Source organism: Telmatherina bonti (genome assembly GCF_933228915.1).
Source record: "Telmatherina bonti genome assembly, chromosome: 12".
Lineage (NCBI taxonomy): Eukaryota > Metazoa > Chordata > Actinopteri > Atheriniformes > Telmatherinidae > Telmatherina > Telmatherina bonti.
Genome location: NC_136610.1, coordinates 34633084 through 34660182, shown reverse-complemented (window position 1 = coordinate 34660182; position 27099 = coordinate 34633084). Strand labels below are relative to the sequence as shown.

The following is a 27099-nucleotide window of genomic DNA, read 5'->3' as shown; positions in this document are numbered from 1 at the left end:
AGGAAACTACTTTTAGAATGTAATTCGAAGGATGTAGTACTACTGACGGCATGTGTGTCTGGAAACTAGTGTTCTACAACTATATTAGCACGGCTACATAGCTTTATGCTAACATCACATTATTCATTAGTAGATATTCTTGCAAAAAAAGGCTCTCTTTGCAATGTGCAGCCTAGTTTCAGTGTTGTTAATGGATTATTATATGAAAAATTGTTTTATTGCAAGCTGGTGATCTATACATGACTGGAAAGACTTCTAATGACCTGTCAATCAACACAGGTGCCATTTGAGATACTCAAAGCAAGTGATGCCGCCCCAACCACCCCTCTAGCTCCAACCCTGGCGATGCATACGTCTTCTCCGCATAATCTCCAGATTTTTATTTCCATTGACCTCTAAATATAATGTTTTTTTCCAAGAATATTCTCTCTACGTGAGAGGAATTTGATTTTATTCCTTTATAGCTCATTGATATTTTCCCAATCCACCAATGACAGCATCCTTCCTCACCTTTTTTTTTTTTTACCATTTTAAAATTCTTTACTGTATTTACCTTTTAAAACTTTCACTTTTTTAATCCAAATTTCTTACAAAGATTTGACTTGTATAAAAGAAACCAATATTTCCTGAGTTTACTTCATCTTGATTGAACTTTTAAATAAATTTGTCCCATATAACAACTCATTTGGATCCTGGAAAATGTCCAGAACCTTTTTCAGAAAGCTCATGAAACATTGGGCATCCTCTGCCCTTTATGCTGAACCTCTTTTCTACTGTATAATATGTAAGGTGTGAATCATGCACTTTCCACTGCAGTATCTTACTTTGCTTTATCAGACCAGGTGTTAACTTAATGACAAGTTAAGTTTCAGTGTACGCTCAGCTAAAACAACCTGGTTTGATTTAAAAGCATTTTACAATATAGCTGTATTCAGACTTTATTAAACATGATTAAGCATTTACAGAATACAGCTGGCAAACCACTGTCAAGATCTTTCCTTCTGTGACATGTAAAAGTATCTTATGGTTGTAAAAACACTCCCCCCATACCCCAAAAAATTGGTAAAAGCTCATCCACACATGCAAATAACTGCACTTAGTCCTCAGTCTACACTATGAATGCTTTATAAACATCAATATAATAACAGTTACAGGTGAATACCATAAAGTTTTAATGGCTATATATATATGTCATGTTTGCATGTAGATTCCTTCACAATGAAGTTAATCATGTTCTGTCACATAATGGCAATTAAAAATACAGAGAGCGTAAGGCCAGACGACTCAGGTTGGCCTCGTGTTTCTTCACAGGGTTTGCTCTAGGACAGCTCTGCCGACACCATGGCTCCTCTGACCTGCAGCACATTCTGCAAATCTTCACTTTGCATCAACATATGTATCAACACAACTGAAATTGAAAACAAGTGTACTAAAATGTATGTTTTCAGAGGACGAGGTGAGTACTCGGTCCGCCTGCTGTCAGCTCTGCTCGTCGAAGCGCAGTGGTGCCTCTGGTGTGACAAAGCTCTCGTCATCCTTTTGAGCGTTTATCCTCCGTTCAGCTCACAACACGTCATGTGCGCAGGATGACCATTGTGAGAAGACCTAAAACGTGAGAAATGAATGAAAGACAGTGTGTTTCAGGTTAAAACAGCTTCATGCTCTCATCTCCTTCATCAGTGACTAAGCCAGGTGTTGGGATCTAATGTTTGCCCGAGGGGTTGGATGAGAGTGTTTATCATGTTTTATCTATGTGAGTGTGTGTGGAAACATGAGTGGATGTGAGTTATGTGTTTTTGTCTTTGAAGGCTTTTTTTTTTAACCTTGTTTTAGTTTAGCTTTTTATTAGGGATGCAATGATACCAATATCAGTATCGGGTCAATACCGAGCGTGTGTACTTGTACTTGGTATTAATAAAAGTGTACCGATACCAAACTAGTCCAGCCAGTGCAGATGTGTTTGATGACATGCTTTGGGCGTGTTTTAAAATAAATAAATGCCTTGAATGTTAAAATGTGACATTTTTTGTTCCACTAAAAGCGAGATGTTTGTTTCCAAACCACACATTTATAGATGTATTTAGGTAAAATGTGCCAAATCAGAATAAAACTTGTTGAAATTGTTAGATCTGTAATGTTATTATGTTTGTATTGGTGAGGTAACTTCAGAAAGGATGGGTCATTTATTACAACCTAATGAAATCGTACACATTTATAACAGCAATAACGACCATAGTCACAATAATGTTCACATAAACAGATCTGGTATCGGCAGATATTCAAGTTTCAGGTATCGTTATCGGATCGGAAATCCCAAAAAGTGGATTGGTGCATCCCTACATTTTATTCTGAAAGGCACTTTGTGCTGCTTTTGTATGAAAAGTGCTATAGAAAAAAAAAATTAATTGATTGATAAGTTACGGTCCTTTTTATTAAGGTTTAACTTACCAAGAACATATGCAGCTACAAGTTTCTTGTTAACACTTAAGTGGAGGTAGACAGGCACAGTGGATTCTTGCTCCCCCAGCGTCGGCAGCATCAGGGCGACCATGCAAACGAGTCCGAGCAGCACTGTGAGCAGACTGGGACCTCCAGCAACAGGCCGGCTCTCTGCCGATCACACACATTATAATGTACATGTCACAATCAAATAACAAAGAAATGTTAGTGTGCTGTTTTTGTTTTTAAGCAGATTTTAAATGAGAATAAAAAAAGGTGTAAAGAAAGAAAATGTTTCCATCAGCACCTAATGAACAGATAAACATACAGACCATTAACCTGATGTTAGCATGAAGCTACGTAGCACTGCTGATATAGTCACATAGCAGCACTGGATCAGTTTAAAGTCATGTCATATTTACTTTTCAGTGGGTGTATTTATATAATATCTCAGTTGATCATGATCAAACATATAAAACTAGAACTATGCTCGAAGAGCCCCTCAGTATAAACATTTCTGACTAAGCTAACGCTACATGAGCCATTTTTGTTAAACAGGAGGCTAGAAAGGTTGATTTGAAGTAAATTACAATAAAATAATGTAAAATGTCCTGTTTTCTACGAGGTAATACAAGCATGAAGAGAAAGGCGAGATATTTCTGGCTTTTTGGTAAAGAGGAAGGACACAGGCCAAGACAGCCAGCCTCAAAGTCAGCAGGTCTGACAGCGACGCCGGCTCATTGTGGTCCAACATAACAAGCAACATGTTGCATCTTTATCCTTCCCCTTTTAGGTGAAGGGGAGATACTTCTTTTTTTCCCCAACACCCACCCATCCTTCCTCGTGTCATCTTTTCCTCATTTATAAGGCGGCGCCGGTAAAACTGGCTGCGGGGCCGAAGCTTCAGTTCTGTTCTGTTAACTTGTCAAATGTAAATGTCTATGTGTCTAACCCTGGACGAGCTGGAATTTCCCCTCGGGGATAAATAAAGTATCTTTGATTTGATTTGATAAGGATCCAGTCGACCCCTCGCCAGACTGTAAAGCAGATCTCCTAGAGAAGCCATGAACCATCTTGCTACCACGTCCTGCACACCAACACAACCAATTCTCCTTTCTCTGGACTTTGTTTTATAAATATGTTGAAGATATTTCCGCTTAGTGTCCAGATGATCAGTGTAAAGATGATTTATTTATCATTTCCCATTAATGTCTCCACAGTTAGCACAGCAGTGAAAAGAACACAATTATTTCCTTTTATCCACATGCTAAAGTCTGACTCCACTCAGTATGTCTGCGTGGAAAATACAGTATTTTTCATGTCATTTGGTTCATTATGTTCACCGTTAATGCACCACAACACAACAAAATAACTCATCACAAGGTAGAAAAGCATTTTCATATAATGACCAGGTATCCTGGTCAAACACAACTGTGTCCACAGTTAGCACAGCAGAGAAAGAACACAATTATTTCCTTTTCCAGTAAATGAATGAATAAAAATGAGAAATACTTTATTAATCCCCAAAGGGAAATTCTATATTGTTGTAGATAAATGAATAATAAGTAAATAAATAAATTAATAAATAATTATAATAAATATATCAAATAAATAATGAATGAATAAATGATCCACATGCTAAAGTCTGACTCCACTCAGTATGTATGTGTGTAAAATACAGTATTTTTCATGTCATTTGGTTCATAATGTTCACTGTTAATGCACCACATCACAACAGAATAACAAGGCAGAAAAGCATTTTCATATAATGAACAGGTATCCTGGTCAAACACAGCGTGGACTGAACAACGTTAAGATTTAAGAAGGTGTTTCTGACAGTATGAAGAGAAGTGGACTCCATTAAATAAGCATGTCAGATAGAAAGTGTTTTTAGCAACGTGTTTGTTGTGGAACGGTACAGAAGAGGAGGAGTTTTTTTTACTTTTATTTTATTTTTTTCATTGTGGCTGGATTGTTTTTTTAATTTTATCTTTTATTTTTTCTTCTTTATCTATATTTATATATCTATTAGCCAGTAAAGCACGACATAAAAAGTAGCAGAGAGAGCAGGAAACACCCCGAGTCGGTTTCACCACCTGCAGGATTAAACACCACCTCATTACGCAACACTCAGGGTAAACGCTCCATAGTTTGGTTCAAGTTGCTCTCACTTGTTAAGAAGTTTTATTTGTTAATTGCACTGAAGCAGAATATATAAATGCAGAAAGAAGCAGGAAACAGTGAAGTTCCACTCAACAGTAGCTTTTCCTGCTCCTGCGTGGGACGAACCAGCAGCTCATGTGAACTGAGAAGACCGATAAACGGGTCAAATTTTATTCCACACATTGATCATCCTGTGTTGATTACCTGAAACCTTTACTGTTTTTATCGCCATGGATTTTATAGTTGTAGAATTTACACATCCATATCAGGTTCAACTAGTTGAACAGTGGCTCCATCTAGTGGCCCCAATGCTTCTGCTTACCTGTATGTAACACAGCCTGCTCATAAAACTCGCTGTCTGCAAACTGCTCTTTGATTCTGCGTTCCTCATCTTGGGGCCGGGGGCTCGGCGGGTCCTGTGAGGCTGAGGGACGCAGCGTAGCCGTTACCTCTTTCCGACCCAGAGCTTTCCGTTGACTTTGCTCCGACACCTGGAGCCGGAAGCGGTCGTACACCCCGTAATGGCACGCCCGGACATCTCTATGTCTGATTACTCTGCATGGATGGAGAAAGTTTGACAGATTTGTTTTTTTTTTTTTACTGAACAAACAAACGGACAAGTCAGGGTTTACCAAGGTGCAAGATATTAATCACATGGGCCGGACCTCAACCAGCTCTACTCTGGATAAAAACTAGGGGTGGGAGAATCAAATCAAAAAATCAAAAATCTGGATTTTTTGCTTCACAATTTTAAAATCGATTTTTTTTTTTAAAATAAAAAAATGAATCTAATATAAAATTTGTCATTTTTATGGATCTTTTTACTTGTTTTCTTGGGTATTATAGCAGCAGAATGATGGTCTGGCTACTGGGTTGTGTTGTCCTAATAGAAATCAAGAAAAATGACGACCAAAAAATAAGTTTTATACATTTTTTTTTTGTTTTTAATCTACAATAATCAGCAAAATCAAAGAATTGTGAGAATTTAAATCAAATCTGCACCCAAAAAAATTGGAATCGAATCGGGACAACAGCATATCGTCACAGTCCTAATAAAAACTGTGGCATGAAATATACTCACATGTCAACACAACACTGCGGCTTGACAGCTCCCGTGGAATCAACCACAGTGTACTTGTTTGGCGCTGTGCACAGCACTGACAAAGAAGAAGAAAATAAACTTTGCACATATTTCACTGCAATCATGTAGATAAACAGTCATATTTAGTGTTTACTGACCTTTAAACTTGAGAGCAAACTCATAGGGATTGTAGAGGGTGAGCACCTGCTTGTGAGACGTCTGCTCATCTGCATAGAAGACGAGCTCAGTGGGGAACACGAACACCGGAAGGTTTCCTTCCACCAGCTCAGGCTGTCGATGCTGCTGCTGCATTGGCTCCAGCTGAGCTCTGTCCCCTCCCTGTCCGCTGCCTGCCTGGGCCCCCCCAATCTTCTCTGGGAACTACTGAGCCGTTTAAACTCCCTCCAAGTGGAAAAGGCACCGCTCTCAGCCACTCAGGGCCATGACACGTCACTGTGAACAGATGCAACAATTGAAAAGTATTTGACAAAAGAGGCACTAAACTTGAGTAATTCATCACACATTTTACAAATTCATATTTATAAATGAACGATCATTTTTACTTTATTGATCCTGATTGAGATATTCAGCTCTTCTATCACTTATAATGTGATAGAAGTGGTTGCAGGGCTTTGTTCAGGGGCCCAGGAGGCTCCTTAACCTTCAACCCAAACCCCCCAGAACCAAATCTACCTCTTCACAACTAAACTACCACACCCCCATAGAAATATTTACTGACTTATTTATTTCATTTACTGTATAAACACTGTGAAAAGCGAACTAGCAAACTAAATGACACATCCAAGATTCACACCAAAATATGATCAAATTAACGACAATATTTGGGATTCATAAACATTTTATTAATCATTTTGAATGTCCAGTTTTTACTGGTACTGTATTTTTGACGACTCAATGTATTAGGTGGGAAAATCGAATTGAAAAATAAAAAAATCAAGATTTTTTGCTTTACAATTTTAAAATAAATATTTTTGTTAAAACAATCGACTTTTTTTCATATAAATGAGAATAATCCATAATGAAATTTTGATCATTTTTATTGATCTTTTCACTTGTCTTTTTAGACGTTATAGCAGCAGAATGATGATCTGGCTACTGTATGGTTGTTTCATAAGTGATATCAAGAAAAATGACAAGCAAAAAAAAGTTGGTTTTTTTTCCATTTTTTGTTTGTTTTTAGTCTAAAAAACCAGCAATATCTCAGAATTATTAGAATTGCAATTTAATCTGAATAGGTACCCCCAAAAAATCGGAAATGAATCGGGATAAAAGCATATTGTCTATCATAACATTAAGCATAATGTATATCTATCTATCTATCTATCTATCTATATTTATATGTATGTGTGTGTTTGTTTTATGTTTAACTGTGCAATTTAGAACTTTTCTCTGCATGTGCTTATACCCCTAAATATTATATATATATATATATATATATATATATATATATATATATATATATATATATATATATATATATATATATATATATATATACACTTATACATTTTTAATATAATACATTTATTATAAATATGCACACTATTTGTAGATATCTTTGCTGCCGAAATAAAACAAAATACCTTTTTTAAAATTATTTTTTAAAGGCTAACATGTTCATCTATAAATATTTAAGAACACATACCTAAATAAATGTCTGGTTTATTTATTTGAAAAGTATAATTTATTAGACACTCGTCATTTCTTCTAAACGTGATCTTAAACAATTATTGATCAACGCAAATGAAGTCCGCGGGGCTGGTCACGTGACGTTTTGTTTACATGGTTACGTGGTTCGAGCTCGAGGAGCCAGACTTGTGATGTCGCAACAGTTTTTCTCATGTTATTGTCATGTACAAAAATCAAAACACATTTAGGGCATTGACTGTCAAAAAAGTTAACTTTTATTAGTAATTGAAAATATTTTTAAATAGTATTTTTTAATTTGTATTACTTAAACCCACAGTTATTATATAATAGTTAAGATAGTGTTTTTATTATTATGCGTAAAACAGAAAATACAGCCTTGCAATTATGTTTCAATAGAAGGAATAAAACATATATGCCACAGTTATTAACAATCTTAATAACGAACCGAAGATTCACCAAGTATTACATGTGGGATATGTTTTATCTCTGCCACAGTAATAACACATCTTTATAGTGTAATACCAGTGCAGGCTAGTGTTAGCTATGAAACCCCCAGCTGGTAGCTGGAAGCCACTTAACGGTGTCCACACCAAGTGTCATCACAGATTTGTTGCATTTCAAGAGACGATGCGACCAAAACTTTACCTTATAGTCAGCATGCAGGTAACTTAAAAACTAAAACAAGGGTCTTCGCGTCCGATCCCACCCTGTTGTTGCTCCTCTTCAGCCTCCTTTCTTTGTGAATAATTATACTGCAGGCGTCGCGGTGCATGCTGGGATAGAGGAGGGCAAGACGTAAGACGTGCGTGTTTACCACGTGGTGTTTTTACAAACGTCACCTAGAAACCTCTGTTCATTTGTTTTGGAAACTGCCCTGTTGTTGAACAGTTTTGGATAAATGTACACAAGAAGTGAATCTGATTAATCTTATTTATTCAGATAAAGGAATGCTGGTAAAATAAATGTCTTGGGACGATACGTTTATCATCAGGTATAGTTGTGCTCATATGTATTCATACCCTTTCATTAAAGAAAAGCTGAATTTACAACAGTCACTCAAATAACTGGGGACTTAAAAAAGGAACAATAACTAAAAATTTGCAAAATTTTAATTTAGTAATATAAGACACTGTTTTTTTTTTTCATTTAAACGAGTTAAAGAAAGAAAAAAAACAAACAAATTGGTCCTGGACAAATTAGAGCACTTTTCTGTTGAACAGTGGGACAAAATACCTGTCAACAGGTGGAGAAGTTTGACTGGGAAGAACAGAACACACCTGACTGTAGCGGAAACATTAATATTAGTTTATAAGTGATGTAATATGTAATAAATTGTCTTATTTGTTTGCTTTTTTTTAATTCCATCAAACCAGATTGAGAAAATAATGAAATTATTTTCATAAAATTTTTATTTATTTTTACTTTTGTCAACTTTAGCTTATTTTACAGACAGCTGTTTTTTTCCTTCTTTAATGAAAGGGTATGAATAAATATAAGCACAACTGTATGTATTTGAATACTATACATTCGGCGAAACATAGCAACGTACTTTCTACTGTATTCAGTCCTGAGCGAACAATGTTCGCGAGACGTTTAGACGTTATTATAATTTTTTATGTTGTAGGGGGCGTGGTCATTGTTGTAGGGCTCGCCCAATGGGATTGCAGTGCAGGGACGTGGGCGTTACTTTCGGTTAGGAGCAGAAGTTGAACAGCGCGAGCTGAAGCACAGCTTTAGAAAGGCAGACAGAGAGGCAGCGGCCCTCTTCTGGAGGGGAGGGGGGGCTTATTATTACAAATATATATACACACATGTGTGAACTGTTGGCCGCACGATAGGTCATATGTGGGCAACAATTATTCTAGAAAATCATAACATTTACATTTAAAATGCCTGTTTTAGTTTTCCTGTTAGACACGTCCGCCTCTATGAATCAGCGCACTTATTTGGGTACGACGTATCTGGATGTTGCTAAAGGCGCGGTTGAGATCTTTATGAAGGTAAAAGATTATTTCACCCCGATTTTTTTTCTGCAAGGATGCACTTTTTTTGTAACCTTAGGGTTCAAGATCGGTCTAAATTAATATATGCTGTTTTGGTTTTCTTTTTTGTTTTTGACAGCTGCGTGCCCGAGACCCGGCTAGTAGAGGCGACAGGTACATGCTAGTTACATTCGATGAGCCGCCATACGGAGTGAAGGTAATTAGCAAATAATACAGTTTTTACATTTGACAAGTCGAACATATTTCTCTTGTCAGTGAGAATTTATTGTCCTTCTGGTGTTGGGCGGCTTCTCGATGGCGAAAACGGGAAATAATTGGTCCAAAAACCCCGCAGACCCGGAGCCGCACTGCCTCCGAACATCTAGCGGACATTTTGCTTTTGTGTTGAGAAAAAGTCTCGGGCGTTGAGATGGAGGCGGGGCGACTCTTTATCAGCGATGACGTCGCGCGTTTTTTTAAACAGTTCAACATTTACACTGGTCAAGGGACCCGTCAATCATTCTTCACCCCGCCCCATTAGTCAGTCGCGTATTACTATTGGCCAGTCTTGGAAGAAAGTTGATAAGCCCTTTTCATCATGAGATTTTTTTTTTTATTTGTTTGGACCAGTTCGCTGCAGCAGAATGATCATGATTCCTCTGATAATTACTTGCAATGCTTATAATATTATAATGTAATAAAGCATAATTGCACAGTGAATAAACACCCCGTAATTTCCACACACTCGGAAGAAATAACATAAATACAACCCGAGAATCACTGCAATAATGTCATGGCATTCATGTCATCAAAAGATATCCTCATCACTAATCTGATTACTTATTTTATGACTTGGAACGTATCTTTACAAGCTTTTCATACTTAATAAAAATACAATCCCAATCACCCACATGAACCCTAAAAGTCCAGAACTGCTTCAGAACATGCTGTATTTTGGATCTTTGGGCTGTCCTGACTCTTTTCATCCAAAAATGCAGTGCAGTGTACTCAAATTATATTTACTCCACTCGTTATCATTGCCTTGAGATGAATTGGGGATAATTTGCATTCTTTTTTAATCTAATTTTTTTATCTCTGAATCCAGTCAACAAAATGCTGAAGATGCAAGTTAATGGAGAAGGGAGGCCTATTTTAAGTACAGTGCAAGTCAAAATGCATCTGTATGTATGTGAGAAACTAAATTAAAATGCTAACTATGGCTATTTTAGCCTTATATGTTTACATTCATTTACATGCTCATGCATGTGGGATAACTACTTTACACGCAGCAAAGGAATCTGGAGCTTCACTTGATCAGTGGTTTGAGAATACAGGATGAATGTGAGGAGAAAAGAGAATTGATGTTAGGCCTTCAAAATTTATGTTAAAATATTCAGTCATATTACAATGTTTTAATATTTTAACCGTTTTCAAATTTGCTTTTCACTCTGTAGAATAGTAAATCCACCTCACTATGATTTATGTACTCATAAAGCACTTAAAACTTCCTGTTCCTAGAGTTGTAGTTGAATCTGCATTTTCTGATACCTGCTGCTATTAAAAGCCTCTGAATAAGCAATGCTCTCATGGAGGATCTTAAAAACAAGATTATAGATAAATTATTAAAAAAAATTATCGCAGTTATTTGCACAGAAGAAGATGAAAATAAACATTGTTGTTTCAATTAAATGGAGGGAAATAAAACACCTGAATCAGTCACGAGGAGAAGAGTGATGGGATCGTGTTGTTTTTGTGAAACAAGTGTTTCGATGTGGTCTGGTTTAAAGACGTGGCTTGCAGGCTATAAATGAGCTGTTGCATCTGGCTGACTGACAGGAAACATGGCCTCAACTAGAGAGCTGTCAGCTGAAACAAACTCCTTCAAGAAGGTAACTCAACACAGACTGTGGCAACGGTGGACTAAAGAGAAGCAGGACCACAGATGACGGCATGAAGGGGACTTGAGATGGTTAGATGCAGCTCCACTCATCGATATAATATCACTACTTGAAGAAAACATTGATGAAGCTGATGTTAGATGAAGGACCAGGAGAGATGGGAGTTGTTACATCTGCAGAAGGATGATTTAGACATTTTCATCAGTGAAAAGTAGTTCTGAAGATGATGATGGAGCCGTTCTGTGTGCTGATAATGCACCGTGCCACAGAGGCATGTGAGTTAAAAACTTTTTATCTGGATGTACATATAAATCCAGTCACATTTGGATATAAATCTGATTAAAGATTCAGGTTTAAATGACAAAAAATACATGAAAGTTGGATAATGTTGCTTTTCCATACTCATGATGTTATAATAACTAGAGGAGCTACAAAAAGAAACAAATATTTACATACTACATTTATGATTTGAATAATTTAATATTTATTCCAGCATGCTTGATCTAAAAAAATCTATTAATCACAACAGTTTAACCTTTGTTTAGCTGTAGGAAAGGTGAAATTGTTCACTGACTAAATGAAACAGTATTTTTTAGTTAGTTTTCTACAATCTAAAGCAGCTAAATGAAGGATTGTGTTATAATTAGTGCTGGACAGTGACATCTGTAAATCATGTCAAGGCTTTTACATGAACACTGACATGCAGCTGGAGGGCTGCACAGTGGCGTAGTGGTCAGCACAGCAGTCTCACAGCAAGATGGTCGCTGGTTTGAGCCTCAGCTTGGGGGAGGGTAGAACAGTGGCCTTTCTGTGTGGAGTTTGTATGTTGTCCCTGTGCATGCGTGTGTTCTTCCCATGTACCACGAGACATGCATGTTCAGGTGAATCGCTATGGTTAATCTATCACCTGAAGTCATTTTGGATAAAAGCATCTGTAGAAATGACCATAAAGTTTTCTTTTATTGTTACATTTGTCAAGTTTGATTGAACAGATTTAAATTCTTCCTTTTTTAAATGATATTTTTTGCACTTTCACAGTTTTTCTGCATCCTCTTCAGATGAAGTTGGAGTGTTATAGATGTGTTATAAGTGTTTACAAGAAACAAAATGACACAGAAAGTTTCTCTTTTTAGCTTTCTTGTTGAAGCTCAAACTTTGCCCCCCCACCCCGACGCCTACAACCCCACTGAGTCATTTTTATTCTTTCACAGATCAGATTGATGAGAAAATATGTTACTTTATTCTAAAGTTGTAAATGTGGCTTGTGCAGCACACCTCAGCTAAGTCCTGCGTCTCCTTTCTCTCGTTTAACCATGCAGATGTTGCTGCCTGACATGCTTTAATCAGTCCATCTCCATCACCTCCTCCTGTTGTTCTTCCTCCTCCTTGCTGTTTCTTTCCACTTTGTTTAGGTTTATGATGAAAACATGAAGCTATGCTGATTAGAGCCGATCTGACCACGCATTTATAGATGCAATAAACGTAGACGTAGAGGGAGAGAGAGGATGTTGTGCAGGAAAAAGAACCTGAAGTAAGTCATCTGTGTCCTCTATATGATGGGTTGTACATGGGTTCATTTGCTTCCACTTTCAGCTCAAACCATCTGATATTTATCTAAAATCATTCATCTCTAGAAATTCCAACCCAAACCCACGATAATCCATGAAATCACCCGCTGTCCCGATTCAGATTGTGACTGAAGTTTTTCTCCGTATCTGCCGCCTCCTCCCCTCCCTTTCTCCCGACACAGCGACATGTAAGCTTGCAGGTCATCTGTAGATTAAGCATGAAGCTGCAGCATTAAAGTGCTTGAGAGAGAAAAGTGCAAGAGCCGTCGCTCGCTCGCATCCTCTCCTGCGGGAGTGTGTCTCTCTCTCCTGGGGCATAAATGCAGCAGTGGGGAGTGTATCCTGGATTTTTGTCATGTGTGAACTGAGACATTCTGAAGCAGTGTGCCAAGCTTCCCTTAAGCTGATCTAATATTGCAGCTGCTGTTACGTCATGTTGCTCAGAGGGAACGGATTTTGAAGACTTCTAACTTTTACAGTCATCTGCTTGTCTGGGAACAAAAGTCTCTCTGTTTTTCTCAGTGATAACGCCGTACATGTGTGTGGGCGTGCATGTGTTTTGGTTTTGCGGCTGTGCTGCAACATCTGCTGTCAGTTACACGTCTGTTTGCTCTGCAAGATGTTCCTCATGCTGTCCACATGTTGCATTTATCTCTGCAGGCAGGCTGGAAGGAGAACCACGCCACCTTCATGTGCGAGCTTAAGAACCTGCAGGCATCCGGGCTGACGACATTAGGCCACGCTCTTCGGACAGCCTTTGACCTGCTTAACCTCAACCGTCTTGTGTCGGGCATTGACAACTATGGACAGGTTTGGGATCGGTGGCCTGTTGTGGATTTTTATTTGCAAGAGAAAAGCAGAATCACCTAAAGAGCTTCATGTAACGATAACTAAATTACGTGACAGATTTAACTGGTTTTATGTAAATCTGGTTTAATGCTGACATGAAGTCAGGTCTGATACTGGAGGTGGAGAGTGATGTATAAAATTTCTGTCACTATTTCTTTTCTCCATTTTTATTGACTTTGATTGTAGCTTAATCCACTCAACCTTGTCTCAGATAATTCCGTAATTTTCTCCTTTCATCGTTCCCCTCCTGGAAGACAGGGATGGATTACCGCAGAGAGACAAGTTCTGTGCATCAGGAGCATGTAAATCTACTTAGGCATTCCCTGTGTGTTTGAATTAGACAAGGCTGACCTCTGCAAGCGGAGCCCTCAGCGCAGAACGCAAGGACATTCTGCAGCTTACACATGCATTTTCACACAAAGTGCAGATTTCCTGAGCAGTTTATTAACGCTTAACTCTCTGCTAGAGCTCCCACAACCTTCAGCATGATTACTTATGTTGTCTTTTTTTTTTTTTTTGTTGTTTTTTTTAGTATCCAGGAGGTAAAACAATCCCCCCACAAACTGTAGTGTTTATTCAGAGAAACTAGTAGCAGGAATAGATTATCACTACTATTCTGCCTAGAGACCTCCATTTTTTTTTACTCAGAAACTATTATCAAGCCATTTACTGTCAAACTTTTTAACTAATCACCTTAATGTAACAGTAATGTCCAAACAGCCAAAGAGCAGTGTGATTAAGAAGTTCTGTGTGTGTCTGAAAATAAAGGCAACAAGATGTTTTTGATGCACATAAAACAAGCTGTGTTCGACTTGGTTTAGTGAGGAAAAGCAGGTAAATAGTGCAGAAATAAGTGTGTAAACATGTAAATAGTGTGTGTTGTGTGTTTGTTCCATCAAGGGAATGATGAAAAAGGCTTGGTCACTGTTGATCTGTGTGTTATTTCTAGTACAGTCAGTCATGAATTTGGTTGGCGTTAATGGCTCCATTTGTATTGATACATCAAGTTTAAATCATTTTAGCTCTATAATCTGACATCTGAGATTGTTTAGATAAGATTATGTGTGTTTTATAACATGCATTTTTACATAAAACACGTAATGGAGACTACAGATGAAGAATAACCTGCTAGCAGTTTTTACCTCATGTATGTCATGTGTTTAATGAACCATACAGCATAAATTAATAAATGAATTAACAAACATAAGAAAGAACAGAAAAACAGGCAGAAGTATAAAAAGGAAAAAAAAGTTGTGAAATTTTAAGAGTTAAAATAGAAAGAAAGCTTAATCAGACATGAGAGAATAAACTGTGTCAGTGGTTTTACTGGTTTTTAATGGCTGGATGTTATTGCTCCCCATCAGGGCCGTAACCCATTCTTCCTCGAGCCGTCTGTCATCATAACCATCACTGACGGGAACAAGCTTACAAACAGTTCTGGGGTCCCAGATGAGGTGAGAGTACAAGCCAGAGCCGTTCTGTTTGCCATTCTCCCATCAAACTAACACCAGCGACGTCTCTCCCACCGCCTGCTGGTGTAGCTGCACCTGCCTCTCAACTCTCCGCTGGCCGGCAGCGAGCTGACCAAAGAGCCTTTCCGCTGGGACCAGCGGCTGTTTGCTTTGGTTCTGAGGCTGCCGGGAGCAGCCGCGCCAGACAACGAGCAACTTGGTAGCGTCCCCACGGATGAGTCTTCAATCACTCAGATGTGCGAAGTCACTGGAGGTTCGGCCTTTTCTCTTTCACTTCGTTCCTTCGCTATGTGTTTGATACGCGTTCATTAATTATGCTCCATCCTCTCAGGGAGATCGTACTGTGTGCGAACACAGAGGATGTTAAATCAGTGTCTGGAGTCTCTTGTCCAAAAGGTTCAAAGTGGTGTTGTCATCCATTTTGAGAAGACTGGACCAGATCCACCTCCCATAGTGGAAGGTGAGTTGTTGAGCATCTTCAGTTTCAGGAAGCTTAAAGACATAAATGTTTTTATTTCTGTCACATTTCTTACAAGTTGCTGGAACAAACAGTTAAAGCAGGAGTCCCTTCTTATTTTGTAGTGACATAAATAGTTACCTCAGTGCAAATTTACAGCTTTACAACCACATATCACACATATGATATGTTAAAAAGTTCCAAAACGGAGCAAATCCTCATAGACTCCCATGTTAAAAAGACCAACTTCACAGCAGAAATAAACATGTTTACAGCCTGGTTCAAAAATCCATTTTAGGTTTAATAGGTCAGGTTTACCTTCATGACAACTGTGGGGGGAGTGAATTTTTTTCTAACTCTCCCATTTAAAAGTAATTTAATCTCAAAGTTCGGCATGTTTAGGGGCTTGTCCTTTTGATTGACAGGTACCCGATCTCCTGCTTCAAGTCAGAAGAACGTAGAACAATTGCGGTTTTTAGCCGGTTAACAATGTGACTTAGCTTTAGCCCGCTTACATCCGTTAGCTGGTTAGCTCCTGTTATCTCCGGGTTAGCTCGGTTAGCTCTTAGCTACCGGCAGCTCGGAGTTCGCTCGATGTCAGTCATCCACCATGACGCTCACAGCCCCCCTCTCAGCTCCACCTCTTTGCCCATATTTGTATTTTCCGGGCGAAACGACATGCATGCCCCTGCCAAGATGGCGATGGTAGGAACCGCCCACCGAGCTTCAATTCAGCTCTTCAGAAACCTACGGGTGATGTCACGGAGGCTCCGCCCATCTTTTTATTTACAGTCTGTGGTTCCGACTCAAATTAAATGGATTCAACAGCCTGTGAAGTTTTGCACAGTAACTCATTAATTTGAGTCAGATGTGTGGGAGCAGGGAAACATTGAAAACCTGCAGGATAGTCGTAAACTGGAGCTGGACGCCCCTCTCTTAAGAAAACCACTTATCAGTGAGGCTAATTGGAAAAAGAGGCTTCAGTCTGTGAGGGAGCAGAAAGATTGGACCATGGAGCTGGAAGAAGGTCATGTGACCTGATGAGTCCAGATTTACTCTGTTCCAGAGTGATGGGGAGGCAGATGAAGTGGTGCAGCCGTCACGTCTAACGTCTAAACATGGTGCGACCGAGTCCAGACTGAGAATCTTTGGGATGTCCTGGAGGAGACTTAGTCCAGCGGTCTGACTTTGACCGGTCATCGCTAGAAAAAATAAACGTTGTGACATGACAGAAGCTTCAAACGATGCCACGTGAACGCTGCTGTAGTCAAAGCTAAAAGAGGCTCACAATATATTTGAGTGTTTTCCTTTTTATTGGACGGGTTGTGTAGAATTTTAGGCTACAATACACTAAAACCATTAAAAAAAAAAACACTTTATGTCAGTCCACGTGATCTGTGTGCTACTCTGTTGTGTTTTGCAGATAACTCGGTGGAGTCCGGTCGCTCATTGTCGTCTTTCAGCTCACAACCCTGGCACAGCTGCCACAAACTAATCTATGTTCGACCAAATCCGAAGACCGGGGTGCCAGTAGGCCATTGGCCCATACCGGAGTCCTTCTGGCCGGACCAGAATTCTCCAACGCTGGTGAGTCAATATGTGACCGAATGCTTGGATGTGAGCTGCTGACATCTTCCTCCATCATCTCCCATCATTTCCCTCGCAGCCGCCTCGCTCTGCTCACCCTGTGGTGCGATTTTCTTGCATGGACTGCGAGCCCATGGTGATTGACAAGCTTCCCTTTGACAAGTATGAGCTGGAGCCCTCCCCGCTCACCCAGTACATCCTGGAAAGGAAGTCCCCTCAAATGTGCTGGCAGGTAGAGAAGACACTCTTACAGTCGCTTCATTTGTAAACTTTTTAAGCACAAATACTTGTTGTTTGATGGGTTTTTTTCCTTCTGCTCAGGTATTTGTCAGCAGCAGTGGGAAGCAAAATGACCTCGGACACCCATTCGGCTACCTTAAAGCCAGCACCACTCTCACCTGTGTTAATCTGTTCGTCATGCCTTACAACTACCCAGTCCTTCTCCCACTTCTTGGTAAGACTTATTACTTCTGGGTCAGTAGAACTAAAAAAAAGGCTTCCCTTTATCTAGGGCGCCTCTCCCCTCCCCTCCTGAGTGATATCTAGCAGTGGAAATAATCAGGCTTGTAACAAAACAATTTAATGCCATTTCTTCGTAACACTGTGCTACAAAGCTTTTGCTATGACAAGGAATGCATGAGGTTAATAAGAAGTGCATATCTTTGTGCATACTAATGTGCACACAGCAGTCAGGCCTGCATGAACAAGTGCAGCTGCAGCTTGATGCCTGATGGCTGCTTACTGACTCAGGATGATAAAATGTCTCCTTTCAGATGATTTATTCAAAGTGCACAAACTAAAACCAAACCTCAAGTGGCGACAAGCCTTTGAGATGTACCTGAAGATGATGCCTCCGTACTACCTGCTGGTAAATGAAAGCTCTTTACTAACCTGCCTTTATGGAAGTGTTTTTCTTTTTTATAATCACTTATAAATCATATCTGTTGTTATTTAACAGCCCTTGAAAAAGGCGATGAGGATGATGGGAGCACCGAACCTTATAGCAGACACCATGGACTGTGGTCTGAGTTATAGTGTCATTTCCTACCTGAAGAAGCTCAGCCAGCAGGTAAATACTGCTTAATGTTGTTTCCAAACAGAAAAAAGCACAGTTAGTGTGTTCATCAGCTGGAAATGTGTATATTTCCTGTTCTAATGGCTTTTCAAGAGGTTTTTAATATTTGTATTCTGTAAAAAGTGAAATTGCAGGTGACATGAGTAGTGTAAGAACTTGCTAGTCATCCCATCATAGATTAAACGGAGTCAAACTCAAGAAAAGGAAAATGTAGAGTATCTAGAGCAGTGGCCATCCTGTCAACGTGAGGCTTGAAAACCGCAGAAGCCTCATGAATAAGAAGGATAAAGTGGGTTATGGTGGATTTGGTTCATGGCTTTAACACAGCCTACATGGACAAAACCATCCTAGTTTGCAAACATAATGCCAAACTCATTTTTTCATTTTAATCTGTGGATTTAACACCTTCATTTTTTAACCTTTGTTAGAACAAGTTCCTTGACAAAAGCTTGCACATTATGACACAAAACAACAATCAGATGACAAAGGGGTGAGGAAATGGTCTTTGGAAGTCCAATTATTTCCATAATAATAATAAAACTGAAGAAGATTCATCTGGTTCAGACAACAGGTGTCCACTTTCTAAAATACACGCCCGTCCGGAGATTTGCTGTTATCCGTTCCATACAGTTGACATCTTTAAGCCTTTGTGTCCACTGATCCAGAGTAGCTGGATGGGGCTGAAGCCAATTTACTGTAATCATTTTATGTGCAATCAATAAAAAATATTGATATTTTCCTCCAACCGGTTAATGTTAAGGTGCCAAAGTTATGAGTTAACACACTGTTTCTCAAATGGGGATACTTCAAGGCATTCCAGGGGGCACTTGAAATTTTTTGAAAACATCTTTTTGTGTGTTCTTCAAAACATCCTTAAATAGATTAATATAAATATAATATTAGATAAGTGTTTAATATATTTTAATAAATGTAAGTGTACATTCATAAACTGAATTTACATTTAGATTTACACCATTTCATTCCTCCTAAAATCACACATTCCGACTTGAATTGAAGCCCACGAGCCAAATCATATGAATCAGTCACCGTCGCCTTGACAGCGCAAACAAAAACTTAATAAACCAAACACAAATGACAAAGTGATGTATTTCAAGAGTTTTTTTTAACTAAAAATTCTTTGCAGTGGTTAGGGGGTAGTTGGTTGAAAAAATATTTTACAATAATGTTGTAGCTCATTCCCACTGGATTGTCTCCATGCACCAGTTGAGAAACACTGGTAAATCTGCATTCTGTGTTTGTCCGATAGTTAAAAAACCAGGGATTCGTCAGCAGTGTTTAGTTCATGCTGCCTTTGGTACGAGCAGTAAAACCACCAGGTGAATTCTCCCGCCTCCCCCTGCTGCCTCAGTGTGATCATTGAGGAAACACTGCATGTGGTTCATGTTGTACAGAGGTTTACTTTATGTGTCCTTTAACAGTAACATAATTAACATCCATTAAAGCAGCTCAATTTAAGCAGCTAATGGTCATGGTAAAAGAACAGGTTGTGCTTGTTGGAGCAGGGACATCATTAGTTTCTATTTTACACTTCTTATTTTGGAGTCTATGTTAATTAAATTTCCTGTTCCTGGCTTCCTGTTTTAGTTGACTTTTTGGTTTATTGTTGTAAAAAAGCTCCTGCGCTGTCTGACCTACATTTCTTTTATTATTTTATTATGTTTGACAGTTTATTTCCCACACGGTCATGCAGAAACAAACAAGACTGTATAGTACAAGACAATGCATTGCACATTGCATCACCATGCTTGAAAAGGGGCAGGAAGAAGAAAATTTCTTATATTATCTGCACCTTTTATAAAAAATTAACACATCAATAAATGGTCTTTTAATTTTCTTAATGATACTTAATGAAAAAAGAGAGGAAAAAAATTATTTATTGATCTGCATAGCAGACCCCCAGCGACCCCCATGATGATGACGACCATTGGCAGAAATGTTCACTTGCCCGGACGCTGGTCACCAGGGCCCCCCTGGGAGCCAGGCCCGGGGGACACAAGAGCGAGCGTTTGATGGCCGGGCCTTTACCCATGGGGCCCGGTTGGGCTTCGCCCGAAAGGGTTACATGGGCCCCGCCTCCCAGGGCTTCACCATCTGCGGGAGGAGCCGTAGGGGTCGGGTGCAGTGTGAGCTGGGCGGTGGCAAGGGGCGGGGACCGTGGCAGTCCGATCCCCGGCTGCATAAACTGGCTCTGGGGACGTGGAATGTCGCCTCTCTGGTGAGGAAGGAGCATGAGCTTGTGCGCGAGATTGAGCGGTTCCGGCTAGATATAGTTGGACTCACCTCAATGCTTGGCATGGGCTCTATAACCAGTATAACCAGGGGCTGGACTTTCTTCCACTCTGGAGTTGCTCATGGTGAGAGGCGCCAAGCAGGTGTCGGCATAGAGCCGCTGCTCCTCCGCATCAAGAGTAATCGGTTTAGGTGGCTCGGGCATCTGGTTAGGATGCCTCCTGGACCTCCCTGGTGAGGTGTTCCAGGCACGTCCCTCTGGGAGGAGACCCCGGGGAAGACCCAGGACACGCTGGAGGGATTATATCTCTCGGCTGGCCTGGGAACGCCTCGGGATTCCCCCCGCAGAGTTGGTAAATGTGGCTAGGGAGAGGGAAGTCTGGGCTTCCCTGCTTAGGCTGCTGACCCCGCGACCCGACCCCGGATAAGCGGTGGAGAATGAATGAATGGATGGATTGATCTGCATAGCAGCCACCATATGTTGTTGGTCATTCAGTTAATAGATTTCCCACAAGAACACATTTGTTCTTATTTAAATAGAACCATGATATTTATGAAAGCAGAGGGTTCGACCACTTCAGCATGCAGTCTGGGAGCTACCAGCCTTCTGATTGGCAGACCATACAACTTCCCATGGAGCTGCCACATATGAAACATCCGTGTTCATCCCATCTAGCATGGTGGTGGTAGTATTATGGTTGCTGCATCTGGTCCTGGATTGTTTTCCGATATTTAAGAGCAGCTCCATCTCTCTTAGATTTTAGATTTAGCATAAATTTCATCATTTGAAGAGAAAAGAAACTATCTTTCTTTTTTTCTTTTTTACAGGCAAAAATCGAGTCTGACCGTATAATCGTGTCAGTTGGAAAAAAAGCTCCTCAAGAAACCGGCATAAAGGTAAAGAACCACTCCAGCTCTCTCTCTCTGGCCCACCGCTGGGACTTCAAGCAGCTACTGCAGGGAATCACCGGAGAGGGACCCCTTCGCCTGGCGGACATCAACTTTAAGGAGTTTGCGGGCTTCCAGATTGTTCTGCTCAACAAGGTAGAAGAATGACAGCGAGAACATAAAACAGTAACAGATTGTGAAGTCATTTGGTGACACTTTCGTCCAAAGCGACTTCCATATGAGAGTGAGAACAACACAAACAAGAAATCAAACAGTAGAGGACATCATAGATAGGTAGAGTCCACTTGGATGCAGGTGTTACCAGATCGCGCTACCAGCAAAGATTTTTTTATTTCTCCTCAATGGATTTCCTCTGATTTTACCTGTAAATGTGCTCACAGGATGTAAAACCTCAAGCTTACCGGAACGCCTACGACATCCCAAGACGGAACCTTCTGGACCAGCTCACCCGGATGCGCTCAAATCTGCTGCGAAAGTCTTTAAAACTGATCCGAGGACAAGACGAAGGTATGTCAACAGGTTCTTTTCAAGATGCCTGAGCGGGGATGAAGGAACTTACCTGAAATAAATAAATTGTTCTTAGACTATCTGCACAGCATCCCAGTGGCGCAGATGGGAAACTATCAAGAGTACCTGAAAATGATGCCGTCCCCTTTGAGGGAGATTGACCCAGATCAACCAAAACGACTGCACACATTTGGGAATCCTTTCAAGCAGGACAAAAAGGTACAGATTTGTTGACTCAGACTTGATTAGTATGACGTACACGTGGTGTTGTCGCGGCTTTAGTCTGTTTATTAATGCGTTTATTTCCAGGGGATGATGATCGACGAGGCAGACGAGTTCGTAGCGAGCCCTCAAAACAAGAAAAGAGGAAATTCCAGTGATTCCAACTCGAATGCCACTATGAAGCGGAGGCGGAGTATGTCGCCGTTGCTACGACGGCCGCAGACTCCACCTGGTAACACCAACCACGTGGCGATTGGGAAGAGCCTGGCGGGGGTTCAAGGCCAGCAGAATCTCCTCAAAACCACTCTGCAGCAGAAAGGTACTTAAAGCGTGAGTGTCCTCACCTGTTGATCTGATGAATATAAATCGTGCGTTCTTCTTGGCCAGCAGGAGGCGACGGCGGCAACACGGTGGTCACGGAAACCAACGGCGACGCTAATCTTGGGCTCGACTCTGGAGAAATCTGGCCGGCAGATGTGGACACAAAGGTGGGGAGTCCTCCTCCTCAGAGCCTGGAGGAGAAGCTTGTGGGGGAGGCAGAGGCTCAGGTGGAGGACTTCTGCCTGGAAGACGACACATCAGAGGTGGATCATTTAGAGGAGCGGCTGCTGGAGGAGAAACACAACTGTGAACATTTGAGTCCACAGGAAGAGGTGGACGATTCTGAAACCGACACTCCAGCGCTTGAAACCATATTTATTACCCCGCTAGATGGCAGCCAAGCCGAGCTGCGGAGCCGGGTCCTCAAAGAGGTCCGCAAACCGGGACGAAGTGAGTTCGACTGCTGACAGAATCCGTTGGGTTTTATTTGAATGCTGTTAACATAAGTTTCTCATGTATGTCTGTGTGTTTTCAGACTATAAGGCCATACTCTGCCTGCTGCAGCAGGTGAAAGGACCAGTCAATGTACAGAAATACTTAATCCAGCATGCTATCAAAGAGGCTGCAAGGTAAGAAACGTAAACTGTCACTTTTTGGTGTTTTCAGACGACCTCGTCTGAATGATTCTTTTGTTTTTCTGCCTCGTCTAAGATAAAAAACACAAAATAAATGAAGAAAAACTTCACAACTGCAAAGACTTTGTGTTTAATCTGGATCCCAAAAGAAAGCTGAGACATGTGGAGTTGCTACAGAAGTGCCAGAATCAAGATGTGCGTCACCGTGTGAGAGTAAATTAATCTGGAACACAAGAAAATGTAAAAGTTTATCTGCTCCGAAAAGAAAACCACATTCCTGTCAGGGAAAACCAGAAGACAGCAGCTCAGTTCATCTCGGAATGAGTGAAGTAAAATTTCTGATGAAGAACTGCGAAAGTAGAAGCTAATCGAAGTATTGCACGGTTAAATATGTCAGGAAGCCATCGGATGATGATGATGATGATGATGATGATGGACACCTCTATTGATGGCCAGAGTCAGGAGAATCCAGGGATAGAGCCCACGTTCATCTCAGAAACACCATGAGGGTCCAGACAGATATGAAGACCAGCAAAGTATATGATCGGAAGAGAAAATAGTTTACAACAAAACCGTCTTCATTTCCATGGAAACCAGTAGGGCCTTCATCTCCATGGAAACCAGCAGGGCCTTCATCTCCATGGAAACCAGCAGCGCCTTCAGGATTCATTTTAAAACGGAGGCAAAGTCACAGGAGACACATCAGCAGTTTTTTACAGCTGGAATGAAACGTTTGACAGTAAAACAGCTAAACTAAGACGTGATCGTGGCTGCGAGCTGCCAGAGTTTCTGTCCCACAGAGACGAGACAGACGTCTTCCAGAGTTTCTGTCCCACAGAGACGAGACAGACGTCTTCCAGAGTTTCTGTCCCACAGCGACGAGACAGACGTCTTCCAGAGTTTCTGTCCCACAGCGACGAGACAGACGTCTTCCAGAGTTTCTGTCCCACAGAGACGAGACAGACGTCTTCCAGAGTTTCTGTCCCACAGCGACGAGACAGACGTCTTCCAGAGTTTCTGTCCCACAGAGACGAGACAGACGTCTTCCAGAGTTTCTGTCCCACAGAGACGAGACAGACGTCTTCCAGAGTTTCTGTCCCACAGCGACGAGACAGACGTCTTCCAGAGTTTCTCTTCCACAGAGACGAGACAGACGTCTTCCAGAGTTTCTGTCCCACAGAGACGAGACAGACGTCTTCCAGAGTTTCTGTCCCACAGAGACGAGACAGACGTCTTCCAGAGTTTCTGTCCCACAGAGACGAGACAGACGTCTTCCAGAGTTTCTGTCCCACAGAGACGAGACAGACGTCTTCCAGAGTTTCTCTTCCACAGAGACGAGACAGACGTCTTCCAGAGTTTCTGTCCCACAGAGACGAGACAGACGTCTTCCAGAGTTTCTGTCCCACAGAGACGAGACAGACGTCTTCCAGAGTTTCTGTCCCACAGCGACGAGACAGACGTCTTCCAGAGTTTCTGTCCCACAGAGACGAGACAGACGTCTTCCAGAGTTTCTGTCCCACAGAGACGAGACAGACGTCTTCCAGAGTTTCTGTCCCACAGAGACGAGACAGACGTCTTCCAGAGTTTCTGTCCCACAGAGACGAGACAGACGTCTTCCAGAGTTTCTGTCCCACAGAGACGAGACAGTTGTCTCTGTAACCAGCAGACTCTCTGCTGTCATGTGACGTCTTGTCTGTGTGGAGACATGTCCAGAATCTCTGCAGTGGACTCGGATCTTCTCGTGTTTTTCTACCTTCCTGTATGACTTTGTTTGGTTTGAACCGTCGTGTTTGGAAGTCGGCGCTCGGTAGAGTTTCTCCTCCTGGTTTTAAGATGCAACATACTCGGACTGCTGCTTCCTGGTGTGTTCAGTGATTCTCTGTGCTGGACATGTACTGTCCTGCAGGCCTTCCTCTGTACAGGGAGCTTTTTGTGATGAAGAGGTTGAGAGGAAGACTTTCTCATCTCTTTAAAGCGTCCCAGTAATCTCCAAACATGGTCGCTTGGCAGCGTGCCGGTTCTTCCTTCAGGATGGGACTGCAGTCCTGGTACGTTGGCGGCTGTGTGTCCTTGAAGCGTTGAAGCTGCAGAAGCAGTGACTCGTGACTGAGCTGACCTCCACAGCCTTTCAAGCTCAGTTTATATTGAGCTGTGTGTAAAAGTTTAATATGTTCCAGACATCTTGGTGAACTTCTGTGGATTCTCGCTATCATGCAGCTAAGTCATGTTCTGGACCGACTGGATCCCACTCGGATTGTGTTGGATGATAAAAAAGGAGCCATTTAAAGCAGATCCAGTTCGTGGCTTTTCTCCGTCTACCTAAACGTTTATTATATCTGCACTTAGCCTCGTAGTTTCATGTCTCCTTCTCATTCATTCGCCTGTTTTGACAGGTTCAAAAAACAGGTCCTGATCCAGCAGCTGGAGGCCGTCCTCACCGAGTTGGAGGAGGGTCAAGCGCCTTCCTCGCAGCTTCCCAACGATCACGGCAGGTAGTCACCGGAGAAAGGAATGATGCTTCTGTCCTTCAGACTTCATTTCATCCTCAGCTGAGTCTGAACATCTTTCATTATCAGCCTCACCAACACACACTGAAGATCCAGACCAGTAAAGATGCTGAAGCTCGTACCGTCCCCCGCGCTGTCACGTCGAGCCCTTCAGGACCGAGCAGTGAGACTTTAAATCATACTGACAATGCCTTAAACGTTTACTTGGCTTTTGCCTGAATGGGCGAGTTGTTCAGCAGACAAACAGGATAAGCTGGCAAATCCTTCAGTGAGTAACGGATAAACAGGCTTTTCCCTCCTGGGGATCTTTTAACCCTTGTTGTTGCTTTGTTTTACTATAGTAGAGGACAAAAAACTCCTCAAAAACTACTATTAAAACATTAAAGAGTATTTTTTTCACCACTTTTTTATAATAAAAATCTTTAAGTCAACTTTACTTGTGGTTAAAACTACAAAAAAACTACAAAATTTGTCATCATTTAAAGGATTTTCACCTTTAAATGCCACAAAAAATAGTTTTTTTCACAAAATGCATGATCAAGAGTTTTTTATAGTTCTAATCGGACTTAAATGTACTAAAAAAAAAAGTGTAATAATTTTGTAATAATTTATTAATTTTAACCTTTAAATAAACCACCCCTCCACTAACATATTAAATGGAAAATAGTTCATTTTATGTACTTTTTTTCCCCATAAAACACTGACATTGTGTGATCAAACAGGCATTTAAAGAGTTAAAATAATATGAATAATTACATGTTTATTAGTTTTGATTAGGACTGAAATTTTTTGAGCAATTTCAGCAAAAAAGTGGATTAAATGATCATTCTTTAATGCTTTTAAAATAGTTTTTAGGAAAAGACTTTTAAGTCCTCTAATAACCCAAAAGGTGGTAAATTTTTCCCCCAGTGTCCCGATGAGCTCTAAGAAAAACTATTTGGTACAGATCCCAGTAAAAAATAAACTGGTCTTCCTGCTCCTCAAAAGAAATATTTCTTACTAAAAGGATCTTGTGGTTTAATGCACCAAAAATGAACCGTAAAGGACAAAAATTTCCTTAATGTCCTGCTAGTGTTAAAGAGACGTCTTCAGCTGGTCTGAGAGGAGTTTGGAAACTCCAACAAGTCTTTCTGAGACACAAATCTCCTTTTCTCATTATTTGTCTGCTAAAGCCAAATTATATCTGCAAAATTACACTGATATTTTTCTTCTTTTGTCAACATTGATGCTGTTATTTAATATTTGACTAGCTTGAAGGCTGATTCTGACATGCAGAAGCTTTGGGAGTGTGCAATATGACAGACGTCTATGAGCAAATTCATAACTTTATGTTGCAGGATTGATATAAATTGTCATATAACGCTGTGTTTGTGGTTGTTAAACCACCTAAATATAAAATATCCAGTTAGAAATTGTACTTCTGACCAGTTCCATCTTTTTAAAGTACCTTGGGAATAAGGCTACAACGGAATATTTGTTAAAAATACAACCATAATGTAGTAAAAT

At 40.6% G+C, this 27099-nt stretch overlaps 2 protein-coding genes across 2 annotated transcripts; one reads left to right on the top strand and one right to left on the bottom strand.

The window, feature by feature from the left end:
* Positions 1 to 1048: 1048 nt before the first annotated feature.
* Positions 1049 to 8121, bottom strand: mospd1 (motile sperm domain containing 1). The gene is made up of 6 exons (XM_079250391.1): positions 8000 to 8121; positions 5842 to 6136; positions 5684 to 5759; positions 4925 to 5157; positions 2449 to 2610; positions 1049 to 1605 (listed from the first exon to the last, which is right to left on the bottom strand). The coding sequence occupies exons 2-6, from the start codon at positions 5993 to 5995 to the stop codon at positions 1574 to 1576; spliced, it is 657 nt and encodes a 218-aa protein (XP_079106517.1). The 5' UTR covers positions 5996 to 6136; positions 8000 to 8121; the 3' UTR covers positions 1049 to 1573.
* A 996-nt stretch (positions 8122 to 9117) lies between these two features.
* ints6l (integrator complex subunit 6 like) lies at positions 9118 to 26038 on the top strand. The gene is made up of 18 exons (XM_079250235.1): positions 9118 to 9354; positions 9476 to 9553; positions 13463 to 13612; positions 15016 to 15105; positions 15193 to 15376; positions 15455 to 15583; positions 17004 to 17167; positions 17247 to 17399; positions 17489 to 17621; positions 17941 to 18035; positions 18126 to 18236; positions 21321 to 21536; positions 21782 to 21908; positions 21985 to 22127; positions 22218 to 22449; positions 22521 to 22901; positions 22987 to 23080; positions 25480 to 26038. The coding sequence occupies exons 1-18, from the start codon at positions 9244 to 9246 to the stop codon at positions 25580 to 25582; spliced, it is 2694 nt and encodes an 897-aa protein (XP_079106361.1). The 5' UTR covers positions 9118 to 9243; the 3' UTR covers positions 25583 to 26038.
* Positions 26039 to 27099: the final 1061 nt, after the last annotated feature.

What these genes read in the sequence shown, in the direction of transcription:
- mospd1 (XM_079250391.1), bottom strand. Translation starts at nt 5,995, where the DNA reads ATGCAGCAGCAGCATCGACAGCCTGAGCTGGTGGAAGGAAACCTTCCG. An exon ending in CCGCAGTGTTGTGTTGACAT is followed by an intron (nt 5,158 to 5,683) that starts GTGAGTATATTT and finishes CCATCCATGCAG; the next exon opens with AGTAATCAGACATAGAGATG. An exon ending in TGTAGCTGCATATGTTCTTG is followed by an intron (nt 1,606 to 2,448) that starts GTAAGTTAAACC and finishes CTCACGTTTTAG; the next exon opens with GTCTTCTCACAATGGTCATC.
- ints6l (XM_079250235.1), top strand. Translation starts at nt 9,244, where the DNA reads ATGCCTGTTTTAGTTTTCCTGTTAGACACGTCCGCCTCTATGAATCAG. An exon ending in ACCAGAATTCTCCAACGCTG is followed by an intron (nt 17,168 to 17,246) that starts GTGAGTCAATAT and finishes TTTCCCTCGCAG; the next exon opens with CCGCCTCGCTCTGCTCACCC. An exon ending in GGTCCGCAAACCGGGACGAA is followed by an intron (nt 22,902 to 22,986) that starts GTGAGTTCGACT and finishes GTGTGTTTTCAG; the next exon opens with ACTATAAGGCCATACTCTGC.